The 19,945-nt window shown below is 42.7% G+C and overlaps 1 protein-coding gene across 1 annotated transcript in view; it reads right to left on the reverse strand.

Annotated features, from left to right (window-relative positions):
- The window catches only part of LOC115142332 (multiple epidermal growth factor-like domains protein 6), a 98,184-nt gene that overhangs the window by 70,721 nt on the left and 7,518 nt on the right, over nucleotides 1-19,945 (reverse strand). The window contains exon 4 of the mRNA XM_029681734.2: nucleotides 10,348-10,461. Coding sequence (XP_029537594.2) covers nucleotides 10,348-10,461 — 114 coding nt within the window. The remainder of the gene's footprint in view (nucleotides 1-10,347; nucleotides 10,462-19,945) is intronic.

Here is a 19,945-nt window from a genome sequence, read left to right on the forward strand (position 1 = left end):
TATGAATTTATTTGCAAATTATGGTGGAAAATAAGTATTTGGTCACCTTCAAACAAGCAAGATTTCTGGCTCTCACAGACCTGTAACTTCTTCTTTAAGAGGCTCCTCTGTCCTCCACTCGTTACCTGTATTAATGGCACCTATTTGAACTTGTTATCAGTATAAAATACACCTGTCCACAACCTCAAACAGTCACACTCCAAACTCCACTATGGCCAAGACCAAAGAGCTGTCAAAGGACACCAGAAACAAAATTGTAGACCTGCACCAGGCTGGGAAGACTGAATCTGCAATAGGTAAGCAGCTTGGTTTGAAGAAATCAACTGTGGGAGCAATTATTAGGAAATAGAAGACATACAAGACCACTGATAATCTCCCTCGATCTGGGGCTCCACGCAAGATCTCACCCCGTGGGGTCAAAATGATCACAAGAGCGGTGATCCACACGGGGGGGCCTAGTGAATGACCTGCAGAGAGCTGGGACCAAAGTAACAAAGCCTACCATCAGTAACACACTACACCACCAAGGACTCAAATCCTGCAGTGCCAGATGTGTCCCCCTGCTTAAGCCAGTACATGTCCAGGCCCGTCTGAAGTTTGCTAGAGAGCATTTGGATGATCCAGAAGAAGATTGGGAGAATGTCATATGGTCAGATGAAACCAAAATATAACTTTTTGGTAAAAACTCAACTCGTCGTGTTTGGAGGACAAAGAATGCTGAGTTGCATCCCAAGAACACCATACCTACTGTGAAGCATGGGGGTGGAATCATCATGCTTTGGGGCTGTTTTTCTGCAAAGGGACCAGGACGACTGATCCGTGTAAAGGAAAGAATGAATGGGGCCATGTACCGTGAGATTTTGAGTGAAAACCTCCTTCCATTCCACGTTTGACCTCTGTCATTGCCAACAAAGGGTATATAACAAAATATTGAGATAAACTTTTGTTATTGACCAAATACTTATTTTCCACCATAATTTGCAGATAAATTCATTAAAAATCCTACAATGTGATTTTCTGGAGAAAAAAAATCTAATTTTGTCTGTCATAGTTGAAGTGTACCTATGATGAAAATTATACAGGCCTCTCTCATCTTTTTAAGTGGGAGAACTTGCACAATTGGTGGCTGACTAAATACTTTTTTGCCCCACTGTACATACAGGCAAGGTAAAGTGGCTAGGCATCAGAATAGATCATACAAGTAAAATAAAGAACAGATGAGCAGCAGCATATGATGAGTGTGTGTGTGTGCGTGTGTGCGCATGCTCCAGAGTGGCACAAGAGTCTAAGGCCCTGCATCTCGGTGCTGGAGGTGACACTACAGACCCTGGTTCGATTCCAGGCTGTATCACAACCGGATGTGATTGGGAGTCCCATAGGGCGGTGCACAATTGGCCCAGCATCGTCCGAGTTAGGGTTTAGTTGGGCTAGGCTGTCATTGTAAATAAGAATTTGTTCTTAACTGACTTGCCTAGTTAAATAAAGGTAAAATAAACAGTGTGTGTGTGGCATCGGTATGTGTGTGTGCTTATAGTATGTAGTGTTTGTGTGAGAGTCAGCATACTGTATGTGTGAGTTAGTGTATATATAGTCTTGTGGTACAGTGGGCACACATACTGCACCAACTGACACAATCCCACAGGGGATATAGGGTTTAGGGTGGGGCATAATCTGACTGACTGAAGAGTTAGATAGCACTCCTATCTCTAAATATTTTCAGCTGAGAACTTTTAATGTCTGTTCATGGCCAATGGTCTAAGTATGACAAAACAAGGTCAATTCTTGATTAAAGAGACAAATGGTGGTTTCACTACAAGACTTAAGTCCATATAGCTGGCAGGTCAACAAGTGATGTAAACTAACATAAATGGTTATGACAGGTAATGTTTATGTTAGCTTTATGTGGTATGTATAAATAAAGATATGTGCTTAATGTACATGTTTAGTGTGAAAATTACTATGATGAATGCCACTGCCAAATGGGGTGGCAGGGTAGAGCATTGGACTTGTAACCGGAAGGTTGCAAGTTCAAACCCCCAAGCTGACAAGGTACAAATCTGTCGTTCTGCCCCTGAACAGGCAGTTAACCCACTGTTCCTAGGCCGTCATTGAAAATAAGAATTTGTTCTTAACTGACTTGCCTGGTTAAATAAAGGTAAAATAAAAAATAAATAAAAATGATGTGCTTAAATGTCTTGTATTAAAAAATAATCCCTGAGGCAAAGTTACACTGAAGGACAATAGAAGTGAATAGAAAAACACACATCTGTTACAGCACACTTGTACTGAGAGTGGAACACTACTAATTATGAACACAACACTGATATTTATCCACAAACACAGCAGAATCACATACCACCGCATGCCAAAGGAAGGAATGCACAGAGAGACAGCTGAGAGGAACAGACCAGAGTAATTAAACAATGAGGGGTATGCATGAGGAAGCACAGCACTCGTATCCAGCTACACAGTCTCCTCAGCTTATTTGTGAACATGTGACGACATGACAGAGAGCGCACCAGTCTGACAGTTCTGAGAAGGCATGATGACCACAACAGAAACTGGAATCATAATAACAGTCTACAAACACGACACAGGACAGGATACACACAAGCGCCGTGGCGCCTCTTTCTGTTTTGTAGTGGATGCCCGTCCTGGAATGTGCCAGAGTTACTTTAAAAAAACAAGTTCCTGAACTGTAGGTGGTGGACTTTTCATGAGGGAAGTACAAAGAGAGATCAGCCATTATTAAACAGAGGCATCTGCTCTAGAATGGATCACACTGTCTTTGTCCTCTAGGCCTGTAGCTGTCATTAGGACCTGTAAAAAAAACAGTGGTGAACTACAAAGGCCAACTCAGAGGTTATCAGTGTCCATGTGTAACTCCCGGCACTGGAGGGGTTGCTTCAGGTCAGCCAGAACCAATACCTGCCCACACCCTAGACCAGTGGCCAATCAGTGCCAATCACATGACACTATAACTGCCACACCATTCATAGGATAATAGCCTGACAATGGGGAGAAGGTGCCGGGTCTTTATGTGTGAAGGGGAGGAGGGATAGCTAGCTGCTGGGGTCTTCTCTGACATTAAACAGACAGGATAACAGACACAAAGACAGAGAGCAGCAGGGGACCCCAGTGAGTCTCTGTGAATGGCAGAAGTTGATCATTTCCTGACGGTTAACCTCACTCTGTCCTTCAAAATATGGCTCAGCATGGGCAAGGAGAGCAACATGCTGCTTTCTATCAGGCTAGACATTTACTCATACATCCAACACACAAAGTACACACTCTCTGGTCTTCTGAGGGCCCCTGACAGTTTGCAGGCTTGTTCTCAGAGCTGAAGAGTAAAGAAAGGTCTGGCCACCACAGGAGAGACACGAAGCAATGGGTGTATTCCAGTGAGATCACAGAACATGGCTTAGCTCAGAGTAGCTTGATCAAACAAAGAGACTGAGTTGGTTGAAAGATGGGATTTGGATTGCCTTATCCAGGGTCACAGCATCAGGCTCCCCTTTCTCTGTCAGGTGGCTGTGGAGTGAGAGCCCTGGGATGAAGGGAGCAGGGCCAGAGGAGGGCTAGGTCCTCGAATCCACACTTCATCCCATATTCATCCAGAATCAAAATAACACACTGACTTCTGCCCCATGGAGGCGTGCAGATCGTTTTTGTGACGTTGTTAGTTAACCCATCTCTATCAGTAATGGACCTGCCCCTACAGAGGAAAGCCCTGTGTTTAACATCTTGTGAAAAAGCTGGGAGATCAGACAGACTGAGCTGGGTCTTGTAACTTCCTAAAGGGGACACCTATTGTTCCTGTACCTTTTAACTTAATGGAGCGCCGATGTCGGTTACCAGTCTATGCTGTCTGAGAAGACCTTGACTGTATGAGAGACAGGCGACTCTGGTGAAAGGCAAACACTTGGAGGAATTTCCTGTCGTGTGTAGTTATCAAAAAAACAACGACATCCTCCACTCTAACGCACTGCTTCACCCGGCTTGACTTCCACAACGACTGCTGATAACATTCTTGGGCTCATGGCAACTGTTGATGTGAGGAGATTCACATTCATTCGTAGGGAAATGTGATCACTAAAGTTGAGTTCAGTGAGAATGCGAAGAGATTGGGTTGATATAATAGAGACATTATCTGAGGTAAAATAGCCAGAAATGTGTTTTTAATCAACTGACAAACTGCTATCCGTTTCAATTGATTCATCAACATTGAAGTGTTTTTGGTTTCCCTGTTCATAAGCTGTCTACTCTACTGCCTATTCATTCACAGTGTGAGGTAGTGTTATTATAGCACAATGTGATACTGTACATGATGTCTGCAAGTGATAAGGTAGAAGAAGTTTAACAGGGCTTGTACAATGTAAGTACATGGAGGGGGCCAGAGATACATGGATTGTTCCACAAAATGAGTGCCTTTTGAATCCATTGGATATTTTGAGAAGAAATTGTGCACAAATATAGAATGTTAATGGGTGGAGGAAACCACCAACAGCGGTGTCAACTGCATATTAATAGAAAATGTGTGGGCTGCGTCAGAGGCTTGACAATCGTTTGTGTACCGTATGTACAGTATCGGTGAATGTACGCAACCTTTAAGGGCTTCCGTATTCACCGTTCTACTGTAGATGTAGAGATGGTGGAGATAAACTTCACTTTTGAGTACGGTCGACTAAACCATTCCAACGTTTCTGCAACTACCTGTCATGACGTTGCCCTCTTTGGGTATAGCAAGCCCCATCCCCCTCTCCCTGCCTCCCCCTTTCCTCCTTCAACTAGGCTGCTGTGGTCAGAGAGACGTCGTAAATTCCTGAGGATAGAGAGAGTAAATTTTGATAGAGAACAAAGGAATTTCTCCCACCTCACAGAACTCAAGGTCCGAACAAATTTCATGTTCCGGAGAAAGTATAAAAGATCGGTGAAGAATCCAGCTACGAACTGGTCCATTTGTTACAACTTGGGGAAGCTCATGGGAGACGGTGTGGCCACATTACCATAACGCTGTTTATATAATAGCCTCAGATATGAGGTTTACATCTAATTGTTGTATAAGATGAATGAGTGAGCATGACACTGTTTGTAAAATTGTGTAATATGATTTTGGACTGTTTAATGAAGGAAAATACAATTCCCTTTTGATTTGAACTAAATCAGAGGACCGCCCCTGAGCCCAGTTAGGGTCAGACATCCTGGGACAGCCCCTTTTCTGCAATTCCGAATAAAACCCAACTTTGAGAAATTATCACCATACCATGTTTTTCTCCATTAGGAGAGGACAGAGGTTGTAGACCATTACTGAATATTTTAACCATACCACATGGTTAAATCTTAGACTATCGATACCGACAGAATAAGAACAAGTCTTTGATATTAATTACTAGTCTGCAGCTAGGAATTTGGTATCATTGAACGTGAAGAATGACAACCGCCAAAACATCCATTATATAGCAAATGAATGAATGTCACTCTGAACTATCCCCTCTAACTAAGACAGAGAAAGAGAGAGAGAGAGAGAGAGAGAGGACTAAACTCTCCAACAGAAACTTTTCACCAGCGATCAAGACGACACACTGAGCGTAAATATATATATTGATTGCAATTGTTCCCGAATGAGTGAGCGTTCATGTGCAAAGGATTAGCATTTCAATTGTTATAATTATCACTCTGTAGTGACTTCTTAGTCGACCCCCACATCCCCTTTTGTCTAACAAGCCGCCATGTAGGTTTAGCCCACTAGGGCACATTCTCCTATCATTTCTTGTATCCATATTTACTGTTTGTTTATGCATTTCTGTGAATTACTTAGTTAGTAATAAATAAATGATTTAAGACAATTGATGTATGGATGACTCGTAGTGAAGACTGGGTTCATGCAGTTAACCAACAATTTACGACGTTTGGAATGAGACTAACGTAAGGTAAAGTAAATAATTAATCAATTTGAAGTCTAATTGATCAGATAAAATATCTGAAAAGTTATTTTAGGAAATGATAACTTTGTAATCTGAATATTTTTCCTTGGTGCCCCGACTTCCTAGTTAATTACAGTTACATGATTAATCAATTGATCGCGTAATACTAATTACAGAGAATCTTTGATAAAAACTGTAAGTCTTCAATTTAATGATAGTAAAGACACGACACACAACATTTGAAATATGTTCTACCATCTTGTGGCTTTGAGTCAGTGACTCTTATCACACAATGACAGTTTAAAGAATCTGTACACAATCAACAGCCTGATCAACTCTTCGCAAAGGAGATGTGTGGTGCTGCATGAGGCAAATGGTGGTCACACCAGATACTGACTGGTTTTCTGATCTACGCTTTTTTTAATGGTATCTGTAACCAACAGATGCATATCTGTATTCCCAGTCATGTGAAAACCCTAGATTAGGGCCTAATGAATTTATATTAATTTACTGTTTTCCTTATATGAACTTAATATGAACAGTAAAATCTTTTACATTTTTGCATGTTACATTTACATTTTTGTTCAGTGTATAAACCATCAACTTAGTGAATACCACCTTTATATATTTTTACACACTTATCTATTTCATTATGTCAGTATGTATTTGTTGTCAATGTTTTGGCTTCAAACTGTTGGCAGCTGTGAAAAAAGTCAATATTTGGAAGAATTGCAGAGTTAATTGGAAATAATGCCATTGTTGATTAGATGCTTTTTTCATTAAATTAGGCTATTTTCTCTTAAACCATATGGTTAAAAGACCGACATAAAAAATGTATGACTATGTTTTTTAAATAGTTATATAAGTAAATATTACCAAAGTTACAATAGATTGCCATTGATTTTCTGTTAACTACCAAAATTACTGTAGATTCCGGTAACTTTGGTATACTAACAGTAGCTTTGCAAACCTTGTTATATTAATTGAAATGCCCTTTAATATAGACCACATGGAAAATACAATAAATCATATTTTTTATTTGAATAAAGACTTGCTAAAGTGCCAAACTTCTGCATTTTGACTAGGATGGCTGGAGGGTGGCTGGAAGGTGGCTGGAGTCTTTGACAATTCTTAGTGCTTCATCTGACACTGTCTATTATGGAGGTTCTGGATGGCAGGAAGCTTGGCCCCGGTGATGTAATGGGACATTCACACTACCCTCTAGTGCCTGGCGGTCGTAGGCCGAGCAGTTGCCATACCAGGCAGTGATGCAACCAGTCAGGATGCTCTCTATGAGATTTTCCCATGATACATCCACAGATGAAATACATCCACAGGTACACCTCCAATTAACTCAAAGGATGTCAATTAGCCTATCAGAAGCTTCTAAAGCCATGACATCATCATTTTCTGGAATTTTCCAAGCTGTTTAAAGGCACGGTCAACTTAGTGTATGTAAACTTCTGACCCACGGGAATTGTGGTACAGTGAATTATAAGTGAAATAATCTATCTGTAAACAATTGTTGGAAAAATTAGTTGTGTCATGCTCAAAGTAGATGTCCTAACCGACTTGCCAAAACTATAGTTTGTTAACAAGAAATTTGTGCAGTGGTTGAAAAACAAGTTCTAATGACTCCAGCCTAAGTGTATGTAAACTTCCGACTTCAACTGTAGGTGTTCCTTTTGTCCAGGTGGGAAAGGGCAGTGTGGAGTGCAATAGAGATTGCATCATCTGTGGATCTGTTGGGGTGGTATGCAAACAGAGTGGGTCTAGGGTTTCTGGGATGATGGTGTTGATGTGAGCCATGACCAGCCTTTCAAAGCCCTTCAAGGCTATAGAAGTGAGTGCTATGGGTCAGTAGTCATTTAGGCTGGTTACCTTAGTGTTCTTGGGCACAGGCACTATGGTGGTCTGCTTAAAACATGTTGGTATTACAGACTCCGACAGGGAGAGATTGAAAATGTCAGTGAAGAGACTTGCTAGTTGGTCAGTGCATGCTCGCAGTACACGTTCTGGTAATCCATCTGGCCCTGCGGCCTTGTGAATGTTGACCTGTTTAAAGGTCTTACTCACATCGGCTGCGGAGAGCGTGATCACACAGTCTTCCGGTACAGCTGGTGCTCTCATGCATGTTTCAGTGTTATTTGCCTCGAAGCGATCATAGAAGTAGTTTAGCTCGTCTGGGCAGCTCTCGGCTGTGCTTCCCTTTGTAGTCTGTAATAGTTTGCAAGCCCTGCCACATCTGACGAGTGGTGTAGTACGACTCAATCTTAGTCCTGAATTGATGCTTTGCCTGTTTTATGGTTCGTCGGAGGGAATAGAGGGATTTCTTATAAGCTTCCGGGTTAGAGTCCCGCTCCTTGAAAGAGGCAGCTCTAGCCTTTAGCTCAGTGCAGATGCTGCCTGTAATCCATGGCTTCTGGTTGGGGTATGTACGTATGGTCACTGTGGGGACGACATCATCGACGCACTTATTGATGAAGCCAATGACAAATGTGGTGTACTCCGCAATGCCATTGGAGGAATCCCGGAACATATTCCAGTCTGTGCTAGCAAAACAGTCCTGCTTCGTCTGACCACTTTTTTATCGATCGAGTCACTGGTGCTTCTTGCTTTAATTTTGGCTTGTAAGCAAGAATCAGGAGGATTGAATTATGGTCAGATTTGCCAAATGGAGGGCGAGGGAGAGCTTTGTATGGGTCTCTGTTTATGTAGTATAGGTGGTCCAGAGTTCTGTTCCCTCTGGACCACATTTAACATGCTGATAGAAAATTGGTCAAACGTATTTAAGTTTCCCTGCATTACAGGTCCCGGTTACTAGGAGCGCTGCCTCTGGGTGAGCGTTTTCTTGTTTGCTTATGGTGGAATACAGCTCATTCAATGCTATCTTAGTGTCAACCTCTGACTGAGGTGGTATGTAAAACAGCTACGAAGAATAGAGATGAGAACTCTCTTGGAAGGTAGTGTGGTCTACAGCTTATCATGATATACTCAACCTCAGGCGAGCAATAGCTCGAGACTTCCTTAGATATAGTGCACCAGCTGTTATTTACAAAAATACATAGTACGTCATACCAGGCGCCGCTGTTCTATCCTGCCGGACATCATATAACCAGCCAGCTGTATGTTGATATTGCCGTCGTTCAGCCACGACTCCGTGAAGCATAAGATGTTACGGTTTTGAATGTCCCATTGGTAGATAATCTTCCCCGTAACTCGTCGATTTTATTGTCCAAAGATTGCATGTTTGCTAGCAGAATTGAGGGAAGTGGGGGTTTATTTGATCATCTCCGAATTCTCAGAAGGCAGCCCGCTCTCCAGCCTCTCTTTCTCCACCTCCTCTTCACGCAGATCACTGGGGTTGGGGCCTGTTCCCGAGGGAGCCGTATATCCTCCGCCTCCTCTTCACGCAGACCACTGGGGTTGGGGCCTGTTCCCGAGGGAGCCGTATATCCTCCGCCTCCTCTTCACGCAGATCACTGGGGTTGGGGCCTGTTCCCGAGGGAGCCGTATATCCTCCGCCTCCTCTTCACGCAGATCACTGGGGTTGGGGCCTGTTCCCGAGGGAGCCGTATATCCTCCACCTCGGGCTCGTCAGAGTCGTGAAAGAAGAAAAAGGATTCTGCCAGTCCGTGGTGAGTAACAGCAGTCCTGATGTCTAGAAGTTATTTTCGGTCATAAGAGACAGTAGTGGCAACATTATGTACTAAATTAGTTTTTTTTAAACAAGTTACAAACAACGCGGATAAACAAACAAACAAAAAACAATTGGTTGGGGGCACGTAAAACGTCTGTCTTCTGCTCCGGCGCCATCGTATTATCTGAATTGTAATTTTAATATCGTAAAACAATTCCTTTTTTTTCTCCAATCTTTTTCAAGAAACATTGAGCATCTATAGACAAATTGCAGTGTAAAAGCAGGTGAGCTGTTTGTACTATTCTTGGTAACTTTCTGGTGTTTTGAGGTGGAAAACTGAGTGAGTGAAGCATAACACGTCAACCCTGTTGTAACTCATAGATAGACAGGCAATTTTTTGTGAAGCTTGCATTCAATTGCCCCTCCCTGTTGCACACAATAAGATTCCAATTTCTTCTGTCACATAGAGATGTATGGCTGATTTAAGATTAAACTGTCAACCCTGTTATCGTCAACCCTGTTACGGTCAACCCTGTTACGGTCAACCCTGTTGCTATATTTCGCACTTAATAGGACCTTACTATAGCATTTTTTTAATGGGAAATGTGTTTTTTATTAAGTTGAACATTTGTTCTTTATGGCATAATGTTAAATCACCGAGTTACACATCTCAAAAAGGCATGAAATTGGTGGAACGACCCACATACGGACACAGACACGGACAGGAACAGCAGGACATACTGTTGGAACTACAGTACATTAAACAGAGAGTGTTGTACTCACCATACTGACAACTGGGCCCATTGAAGCCAGCAGGACAGTCACAAAGCTGGGAGCTGGAGCGGGAGCCCTCCCGACACTGGCCCCCGTTGAAGCACACGCCGTAGCTACACACAGCTGGGGGATGGCACCGGGACGGGGTGGATGGGGTAGGAGACGGAGAGAAAGAAAGAGGAGAAGAGATAAGAGGAGCAGAAGCACCTGGCTGCTGTCACAGAATGTCAACATCTGCAGTGGGACGGTTTGACCTATCAGGGCCTCTTCAGTTCCCTGTTAAAATCTGATTGAGAGGGACCTTGATGAGGGACCTTGATGTTCCTGCTGTTACATTAACCACGCTAATGTTTTTGGGAGAAAATGAATCAGCTGGGATAGTTTAACGCTGAGTGAAAGAAATAGACTGCATCTCTGCTAAGGACATAGTCAACCCCCCACCCCCATGGTCACATAGCAATCTGCTCTGAAACTGAATTATATGGCCCATGTCTCCACACAGACAAAGATCATGCATCCAGGACTATTAGCATGAGGTGAGGCAGAGAGTCACAGGGTGTGGGACATCAATCTAGGAGAGAGACGGCCCTATCTGGCTAAATCCCCAGAGTCGAACAACTTGTCTTGTTTAGACGTGTGAAATCCGTGAAATTGGAATAAACAAACACCTCAAACCACTAGGTAGCCTACACCACATGAATCCAGCACATAGGTGTAGGCATCGCATTCTATACACTCATATATCTCACATCCTCTCTCGCCTTCACCTCCAAGCTATTGTGTGTGTGTGTGTGTGTGTGTGTGTGTGTGTGTATGTGTGTGTGTGTGTGTGTGTAGGATCTCTGTACACTGCACAGCAAGGTACAGGAGAGCAAGCCAAGCCTCATGTTTCGCTCCATTAAGAAGGGTGCAGTCTACAGTGTGACGGCTACAGAGTACCAGAGGATTGACGCTTGTCTTTGCACACACCCATGTTGGCACTAGCAGTACTAAGGCTCAGGGAGAGGAGATGTACGGAACACCTAATCATGGCAGGAATGCCCGCTCTTCTCCAAGGCGATTAGACAGGAACCTCTCAAAAGATGTAGCTTCTGCCAGATCTGCATTTTTCTGCTAATCTAATCCGATCGGCAGCTGCATGACCAATTCCCACTCCCAGTCCTTTTTGGGGCCATATATGGGCCACATATGTGCCTGTTATTATTAATAACGACATGCCAACCAAAGATCTGAGGTGGTGTGCAGTTCAACATGGGCAATAAAAATGAGTGACAAGATGTACTACCAACAAATCAGTGTACTTCTTTAAACTACAGAAAAAGGAGAAAATAGTTGGGCAGTCTGTAAATGCCTTCCTCGAAAACGATTAAAAACGAATAATTTTTCCTTTCAACATTCTGCCTAAGGAAATGTCCAATATGTCTGTGTTACTCATGATCTCGACAGGTGTTTTTTCTCTAGCTATATGTGTCATCTGTCATGGTAACAGCAGCTCCTCTCAATTCTAGACAGCTTCATAATGAACAGCTATTCATCTCACAGGTGGGTTACATCAGCATGAGAGGAGACAGAGATGGGAAAATTGGAAAATAGAGCCATTGATATAAAGAAAACTAGAGAATGACCGATAATGTTCTGTTATAGTCTACCGGTCCTTCTTTATCGGCTTTGCCCATAGTCCCTCTACATAGCAAAACATCTGCTATGCCAGCCGCCACTCACCGGCTGAGCACTGCATAATGTCGAGGAATGTCTACCTGGGAAAATCATCAGCAAGCAGCAAGATACTGTAGCTCATTCTACAACAGAAATGTGCTGTATTGAGAAACGAGTCGATTGACACAGTGACCAAAATCTAACCTCTATTGCAAATATTAGTTTAATTCACTAATAATAAGGCTTGTGGCGACGTCAGAGTAGATGATTATCGTAATAGGGAAAGAAGGAAGTGTAAAAAATGCCTAAATAAAGGTTGACTATAGGTAAAGCTACCTAAGAATCTTGCTGCATGTTTATGGATCAAGAAAGCTGTAGATCAGCGTGTGTGTTCTCACTTCTCAAACTACGGGCAGATATGAGTCAGACAGAATGTGCATCATTGTTTCAATGTTCTTTCCTACCCTCGCTCTCCTTGTTAGATATTATGTACATTTATGGATTGGTAGCAAATGTCACCGCCATTGATATAGTTATCATAGTAGAAGTAAACAGCAACAAATGATATGAGCAATAGAGAGAGATGTGAAAGGGATCAGAGTTACGGCCTCGCTCTATCAAATCATAGCAGTAGGATCAATTTACAACCCGCCCATTTCTTGCCAGATGGCTGAACTAGCCAATTGAGTTGTTTTGATTTTCGACCTGGCAGCTGAGTTGTTTAGAAATGCATCCCGACAGCTGAAAAAAATACTTTTCACAAATCATGACGTTACATTGGATCCATTTGCATTGAACATATGTTATTTTATATTCTCAAACTAACAGAAGTGCCTATCAGGTGCATAGGCATGGCCCAGGCCCCTGCCCCTGGGAGCCAGGCCTCCCCAATCAGACTAAGCATATCCAATGTTTATGCTAGTTACTTATCAGTGTTCCAAAAGGGACATTATTTGTCCTTTTTAACATGCAAACACCATCAAAGACAGTACAAGTCAAAAGTTTGGACACGCCTACTCATTCAAGGGTTTTTCTTTATTTTGACTATTTTCTACATTGTAGAATAATAGTGAAGACATCAAACTATGAAATAACACATATTGAATCATGCAGTAATCAAAAAAGTGTTATATTTGAGATTCTTCAAATAGCCACCCTTTGCCTCGATGACAGCTTTGCACACTCTTGTCATTAGAGGCAGGTAGCTTAGTGGTTAGAGTGTTGGACTAGTAACCGAAAGGTTGCAAGATCGAATCACCGAGCTGACAAGGTACAAATCAGTTGTTATAAAACTGCACATTTAGCTATAAACCCGTCACTGAGAATAAATTATATGTGTCATTGCCAGGGGGGGGGGGGCAGAATCATTTCAGTCCTCTCTCTCAACAGCTCCAGAAGAATCCCTGGAGTGTGAGGTGAAGTCTAAACATCTTGACGTCCTCCTGGCCCTGTGCTCAGACACCTGGTCAGCTCTGTGTCTGGGAGCAGCAGTCCACAAGTCCCCTCAGACCTCACTTAACAATACCCAACACAGTTCCAACACAACCCCCTCAATCAACTAAGTCGTTTTTGGGGGTATCTGTACTTGACTTTATTTATATTTTTAACAACTTTTACTTTTACTTCATTACTTTCCTAAAGAAAATTATGTTATTTTTACTCCATACATTTTCCCTGACACCCAAAAGTACTCATTACATTTTGAATGATTAGCAGAACATTAAAATGGTCCATTTCACACTCCACCCTCACTCAACAAATACCTAACATCAGTGCATTTGGAAAGTATTCAGACCCCTTGACTATTTCTACATTTTGTTACATTATAGCCTTATTCTAAAATAGATTAAATACTTTTTTCCCCACATCAATCTACACACAATACCCCATTATAACAAACCAACATTTTTTTGCAAATGTACACTACCGGTCACAAGTTTCAGAACACCTCCTTATTCAAAGGTTTTTCTTTATTTTTACTTTATTCTACATTGTAGAATAATAGTGAAAACATAACTATGAAATAACACATAGGGAATCATGAGGTAATCAAAAAAGTGTTTAAAAAAATCTAAATATATTTTATATTTGAGATTGTTCAAATAGCCACCCTTTGCCTTGATGACAGCTTTGCACACTCTTGGCATTCTCTCAACCAGCTTGATGAGGTAATCACCTGGAATGCATTTCAATGAACAGGTGTGCCTTCTTAAAAGTACATTTGTGGAATTTATTTCCTTCTTAATGCGTTTGAGCCAATCAGTTGTGTTGAGACAAGGCAGGGGGGTAATACAGAAAACAGCCCTTTTTGATAAAATACCAAGCATATTATGGCAAGAACAGCTCAAATAAGCAAAGAGAAATGACAGTCCATCATTACTTTAAGACATGAAGGTCAGTCAATAAGGAACATTTCAAGAACTTTGAAAGTTTCTTCAAGTGCAGTCGCAAAAACCATCAAGCGCTCTGATTAAACTGGCTCTCATGAAGACCACAACAGGAATGGGAGACCCAGAGTTACCTTTGCTGCAGAGGATAAGTTTATTATTATCTGAGTTACCAGCCTCAGAAATTGCAGCCCAAATAAATGCTTCACAGAGTTCAAGTAACAGACACATCGCAACATCAACTGTTTAGAGGAGTCAGGCCTTCATGGTCGAATTGATGCAAAGAAACCACAACTAAAGGACACCAATAAGAAGAAGAGACTTGCTTGGGCCAAGAAACACAAGCAATCGACATTAGACCAGTGGAAATTTGTCATTTGGTCTGGAGTACATATTGGAGATTTTTGGTTCTAACCGCCGTGTCTTTGTGAGATGCGGTGTTGGTGAACGGATGATCTCCACATTTGTATTTCCCACCGAAAAGCAGGGAGGCTTTATTTTGCTACATTGTAAATACTTCGCCACCATGGCCTATTTATTGCCTTACCTCCCTTATCCTACCTCATTTGCACTTGTTCTACTGTATGTTTGTTTATTCCATGTAACTCTGTGTTGTTGTAAGTGTCGAAATGCTTTGCTTTATCTTGGCCAGGTCGCAGTTGCAAATGAGAACTTGTTTTCAACTAGCCTACCTGGTTAAATAAAGGTGTTTTCAACTAGCCTACCTGGTTAAATAAAGGTGTTTTCAACTAGCCTACCTGGTTAAATAAAGGTGTTTTCAACTAGCCTACCTGGTTAAATAAAGGTGAAATAAAACAAATAAAACAAAAGGAGGAGGTGTATCACAGCATTCTGCAGTGATACAAAACTACATCTGCTTTGGGCTTAGTGGGACTATCATTTGGTTTTCAACATGATAACGACCCAACACATCTCCAGGCTGTGTAAGGGCTATTTGACCAAGAAGGAGAGTGATGGAGTGCTGCATCAGATGACCTGGCCAGCACAATGATGAGTTGGACCACAGAGTGAAGGGAAAGCAGCCAACAAGTGCACAGCACATGTGGGAACTCCTTCATGACTGTTGTAAAAACAATCCAGGTGAAGCTGGTTGAGAGATTATCAAGAGTGTGCAAAGCTGTCATCAAGGAAAAGGGTGGCTAGTTGAAGAATCTCAAATATAAAATATTTTTTGATTTGTTTAAAACTTATTTTTTTACTACATGATTCTATATGTGTTATTTCATAGTTTCGATGTCATCATGTCATCACTATGTCATCACTTCAAGAAAAACCCTTGAATGAGTAGGTGTTCTAAAACTTTTGCCCGGTAGTGTAATAAAAGTAAAAACTGAAATATCACAAATTCACACTCTTTACTCAGTGCTTTTTTGAAGCACCTTTGGCAGCGATTACAGCCTCAAGTCTTCTTGGGTATGACACTACAAACTAGGGCACACCTTCTTCTCTGCAGATCCTCTCAAGCCTTTCAGATTGGATGGGGAGCTATTTTCAGGTCTCTCCAGAGATGTTCGATCGGCTGGGCCACTCAAGGAAATTCAGAGACTTGTCCCGAAGTCACTCCTGCTTTGTGTTGGCTGTGTGCTTAGGGTTGTTGTCCTGTTGGAAGGTGAACATTTGTTCCAGTCTGAGGTCCTGACCACTCTGGAGCTGGTTTTCATCAAGGATCTCTCTGTACTTTTCTCAGTTCACCTTACCCTCAATCCTGACTAGTCTCCCTGCTGCTGAAAAACATCCCCACAGCATGACAGTATCACCACCATGCTTCACCGTAGGGATGATGCCAGGTTTCCTCCAGACGTGACGCTTGGCATTCAGGCCAAAGAGTCCCATCTTGGTTTTTATCAAACCAGAGAATCTTGTTTCTCATGGTCTGGGAGTCCTTTATGTGCCTTTTGGCAAACTCCAAGTGCCTTTTACTGAGGAGTGGCTTCCGTATGGCCACTCTACCATAAAGGTCTGATTGGTGGAGCTCTGTCAGAGTGACCATCGGGATCTTGGTCACCTCCTTGACCAATTCCCTTTTCCCCCAATTCCTCGTTTTGGCCTGATGACCAGCCCTAAGAAGAATCTTGGTGGTTCCAAACGTCTTCAATTTAAGAATGATGGAGGCCACTGTGCTCTTGGGAACCTTCAATGCTGCAGAAATGTTTTGGTACCCTTCCCCAGATCTGTGCCTTGACACAATCCTGTCTCGGCGCTCCATGGACAATTCCTTCGCCTCATGGCTTGGTTTTTGCTCTGACATGCACTGTCAACTGTGGGACCTTATATAGACAGGGGTGTGCCTTTCCAATCATTTACCACATGTGGACTCCAATCAAGTTGTAGAAACATCTCAAGGATGATCAATGGAAACGGGATGCACCTGAGCTCAATTTCGAGTATCATAGTAAAGGGTCTGAATACTTATATAAATTAGGTATTTCTGCCTTTTATTTTTGATACATTTGCAAAAAAAATCCAAAAACCTGTTTTCGCTTTGTCATTATGGGGTTGTGCATAGATTGATGAGGATTTTAGAATAAGGCTGTAACCTAACAAAAAAGGTTAAGGGGTCTGAATACTTTGCGAATGCACTGTATACAGCTTTGTGTTCCCAAATACAGCTGATCAACTGATGCAAATTCATCAGAACAACAACATTATTAACAGCTGTGAAAGATCATCAGAAGTAGCCATTTTCTAATGCAATTAAAAACCACTGGCAAGGAAGCGAGGAGTCAAACCATCCTGAAGTTTTCAATGTCACAAGTGACAAACAAGACGCTTGTCCCTTTCCCCCCTCCAAGAAATGTGAGAAATGAACTTCTTGCCAGCTAACCATGGAGAGCATTTTCCCGCCGCCCGCTCTCCACCCTTACACTGCTTAATCTCCCTTGAAATAATTCCTTAACTTGCCGTGCAGCACGGCAAACGGCGTACCACTCACTCTCATCTTTCTCTGTGATTGCCTCCACTCTGTTACAAAGACACCTTGTCTGAGGGGATTAGCTGCTTCCACAGAGAAACAGAGATAGGTCAATGAGTCGCACTGCCACCGGACAGACACTGGAGTCCAAGGAGCAGGTGTCACCAGCTCAGCCTCTGACATGGCCTCCACATCCTAACAGAAGCAGTGTATCTTTATAGTCAATGATGACGGTCTGTTTGTTTAGGTTGTGTCCATATGTTTAACCCCAGATTGAGAGACAGAGGGAGCAGATTTACAGTAATTCGTAGGCATTTTAATTATATATTAAAAAAATATTGAATCATTATTTAACTAGGCAAATCAGTTAAGAACAAATTCTTATTTACAATGATGGCATACCAGGGAACAGTGGGTTAACTGCCTTGTTCAGGGGCAGAATCACAGATTTTTACCATGTCAGCTCAGGGATTCGATCCAACAACCTTGCGGTTACTGGCCCAACGCTCTAACCACTAGGCTACCTGCCTCATAAAAACGCCACCCTGCCATCTCTGTTTGTGTTAGTAATTGGTACACACGGAGAGCAGCACTATAGTTTGAAGCAGCAAATCATGTTTTGCTCTGCAGAGGATTGTATAAAATCAAAGGGTTCTCACAGTAGCCAGGATAGGCCAAGGACAGCAGGACACCTCGTCATCAGAACAACTTTAAATACCCCTGAAGAATGGTTTCAGGGACATTCCAAAAATGTATATTTCAAGCCTGTCTCCTAAATCACGTGTCTTAGTATGTAATGTTGATGGATGTATCTGAATGGGGATATCCCTGAAGGTAGGATACACAGATTTCCATGTGCAGTGGGAGGATGTGGGTGGGAACCTCGTGGCTAAACTGAATTACTCAAAATGTCTCCCTGTCTGGCAGTGTTGGGCACAGATAAGATAACAAGTAGTAGATACATGGGTGGAGGACAATAGGAAGAGGATATTTGTGGTACATTTGACACTTTCCTGCTTTTCATACACAGTGTTTATCATGGACATGATCAAATTAAATGAAAACATCCCAAGACAATGAGCTTGGCCTCTATGACTCGGAGACACCACGCCATGCCAGTCTGTTTTTGTATGTGCGTGTCTGTGAACAGAGACCTGGCCGGGTGGTGCCAAAATAACAACCTATCCCTCAACGTAACCAAGACTAAGGAGATGATTGTGGACTACAGGAAAAGGAGGATCGAGCACGCCCCCATTCTCATCGACGGGGCTGTAGTGGAGCAGGTTGAGAGCTTCAAGTTCCTTGGTGTCCACATCAACAACAAACTAAAATGGTCCAAACACACCAATACAGTCGTGAAGAGGGCACGACAAAGCCTATCCCCCCTCAGGAAACTAAAAAGACTTGGCACGGGCCCTTCGATCTTCAAAAGGTTCCACAGCTGCAACATCGAGAGCATCCTGACCGGTTACATCACTGCCTGGTACGGCAACTGCTCGGTCTCTGACCGCAAGGCAGTACAGAGGGTAGTGCGTACAGCCCACTAGATCACTGGGGCTAAGTTGCCTGTCATCCAGGACCTCTACACCAGGCGGTGTCAGAGGAAGGCCCTAAAAATTGTCAAAGACCCCAGACACCCCAGTCATAGGCTGTTCTCTTTACTACCACATGGCAAGCGGTACTGGAGTGCCAAGTCTAGGACAAAAAGGCTTTTCAACAGTTTTTACCCCCCAAGCCATAAGACTCCTGAACAGGTAATCAAATGGCTACCCGGACTATTTGCATTTCACTGTAAGGTTGTATTTGGTGCATGTGACAAATAAACTTTGATTTTATTTTATTTTATTTATCCCTGGGATGCAGTGTTTCTCCACACACACAAAGACCACCCATGAACAGCCACAGTCTCCTCGTCCCTCTGGCCCGGTACACGTGTACATCCGCCAGCCTGGTCCCTCCCGCCACAAAAGGGGGCCAGTTCCCATTCAGCAGTTAACGAGGGCGACAAACTGGTGGAGCCATTGTCCCTGCTCCTCTGCTCCTCACTCCCTGTCACAAAGCTCATTGTTGCCATCAATCAACATAACTGCCCACTTCCACTCTTGACTGTCCCGGGCCATTCTCCAGCCAACTCACTGGGGATGAACTCTTAGCTCATTGAATGGACCTTAGAATGGAGGAGAAGTGGAAGGAAGTCTCGAGAAGCACCATCAGCAAGTCAAGGACTCTTACCCTCAGGAAAGTCAGATAGTCATCAAGTCAATTGGTGCTTCTCAAAACACACAAAAATAAATATATTTCAATGGGTAACCTAAGCAACACTTTAGTTTTGAACCAAATGATGCATTTGCATGCACTTCCACATGCACATGAACAGTGGCAAATGGAATTCAGGCCAGTTAAAACACATATCAGTGTGCACAGATGACCTCCTTGTGGAAAAGGTTCCTATTGCGTGCACTGCCCCAGGATTCTCAGTCAAATCAGGCCTTTGCAACCAAAATGTTGGGTTTTATGGCATGTGCTGGACAAAAAGGATGTCTACTACAGTCTAAGAATCCCAGCTATGCCATGTCACTGGGATGCTTTGCAAGTAAAGCTTGCCCCACACTATCTTAAATCAGGATTAGAA

This window comes from Oncorhynchus nerka, linkage group LG15, assembly GCF_034236695.1.
Source record: "Oncorhynchus nerka isolate Pitt River linkage group LG15, Oner_Uvic_2.0, whole genome shotgun sequence".
In the NCBI taxonomy this organism is placed as follows: Eukaryota; Metazoa; Chordata; class Actinopteri; order Salmoniformes; family Salmonidae; genus Oncorhynchus; species Oncorhynchus nerka.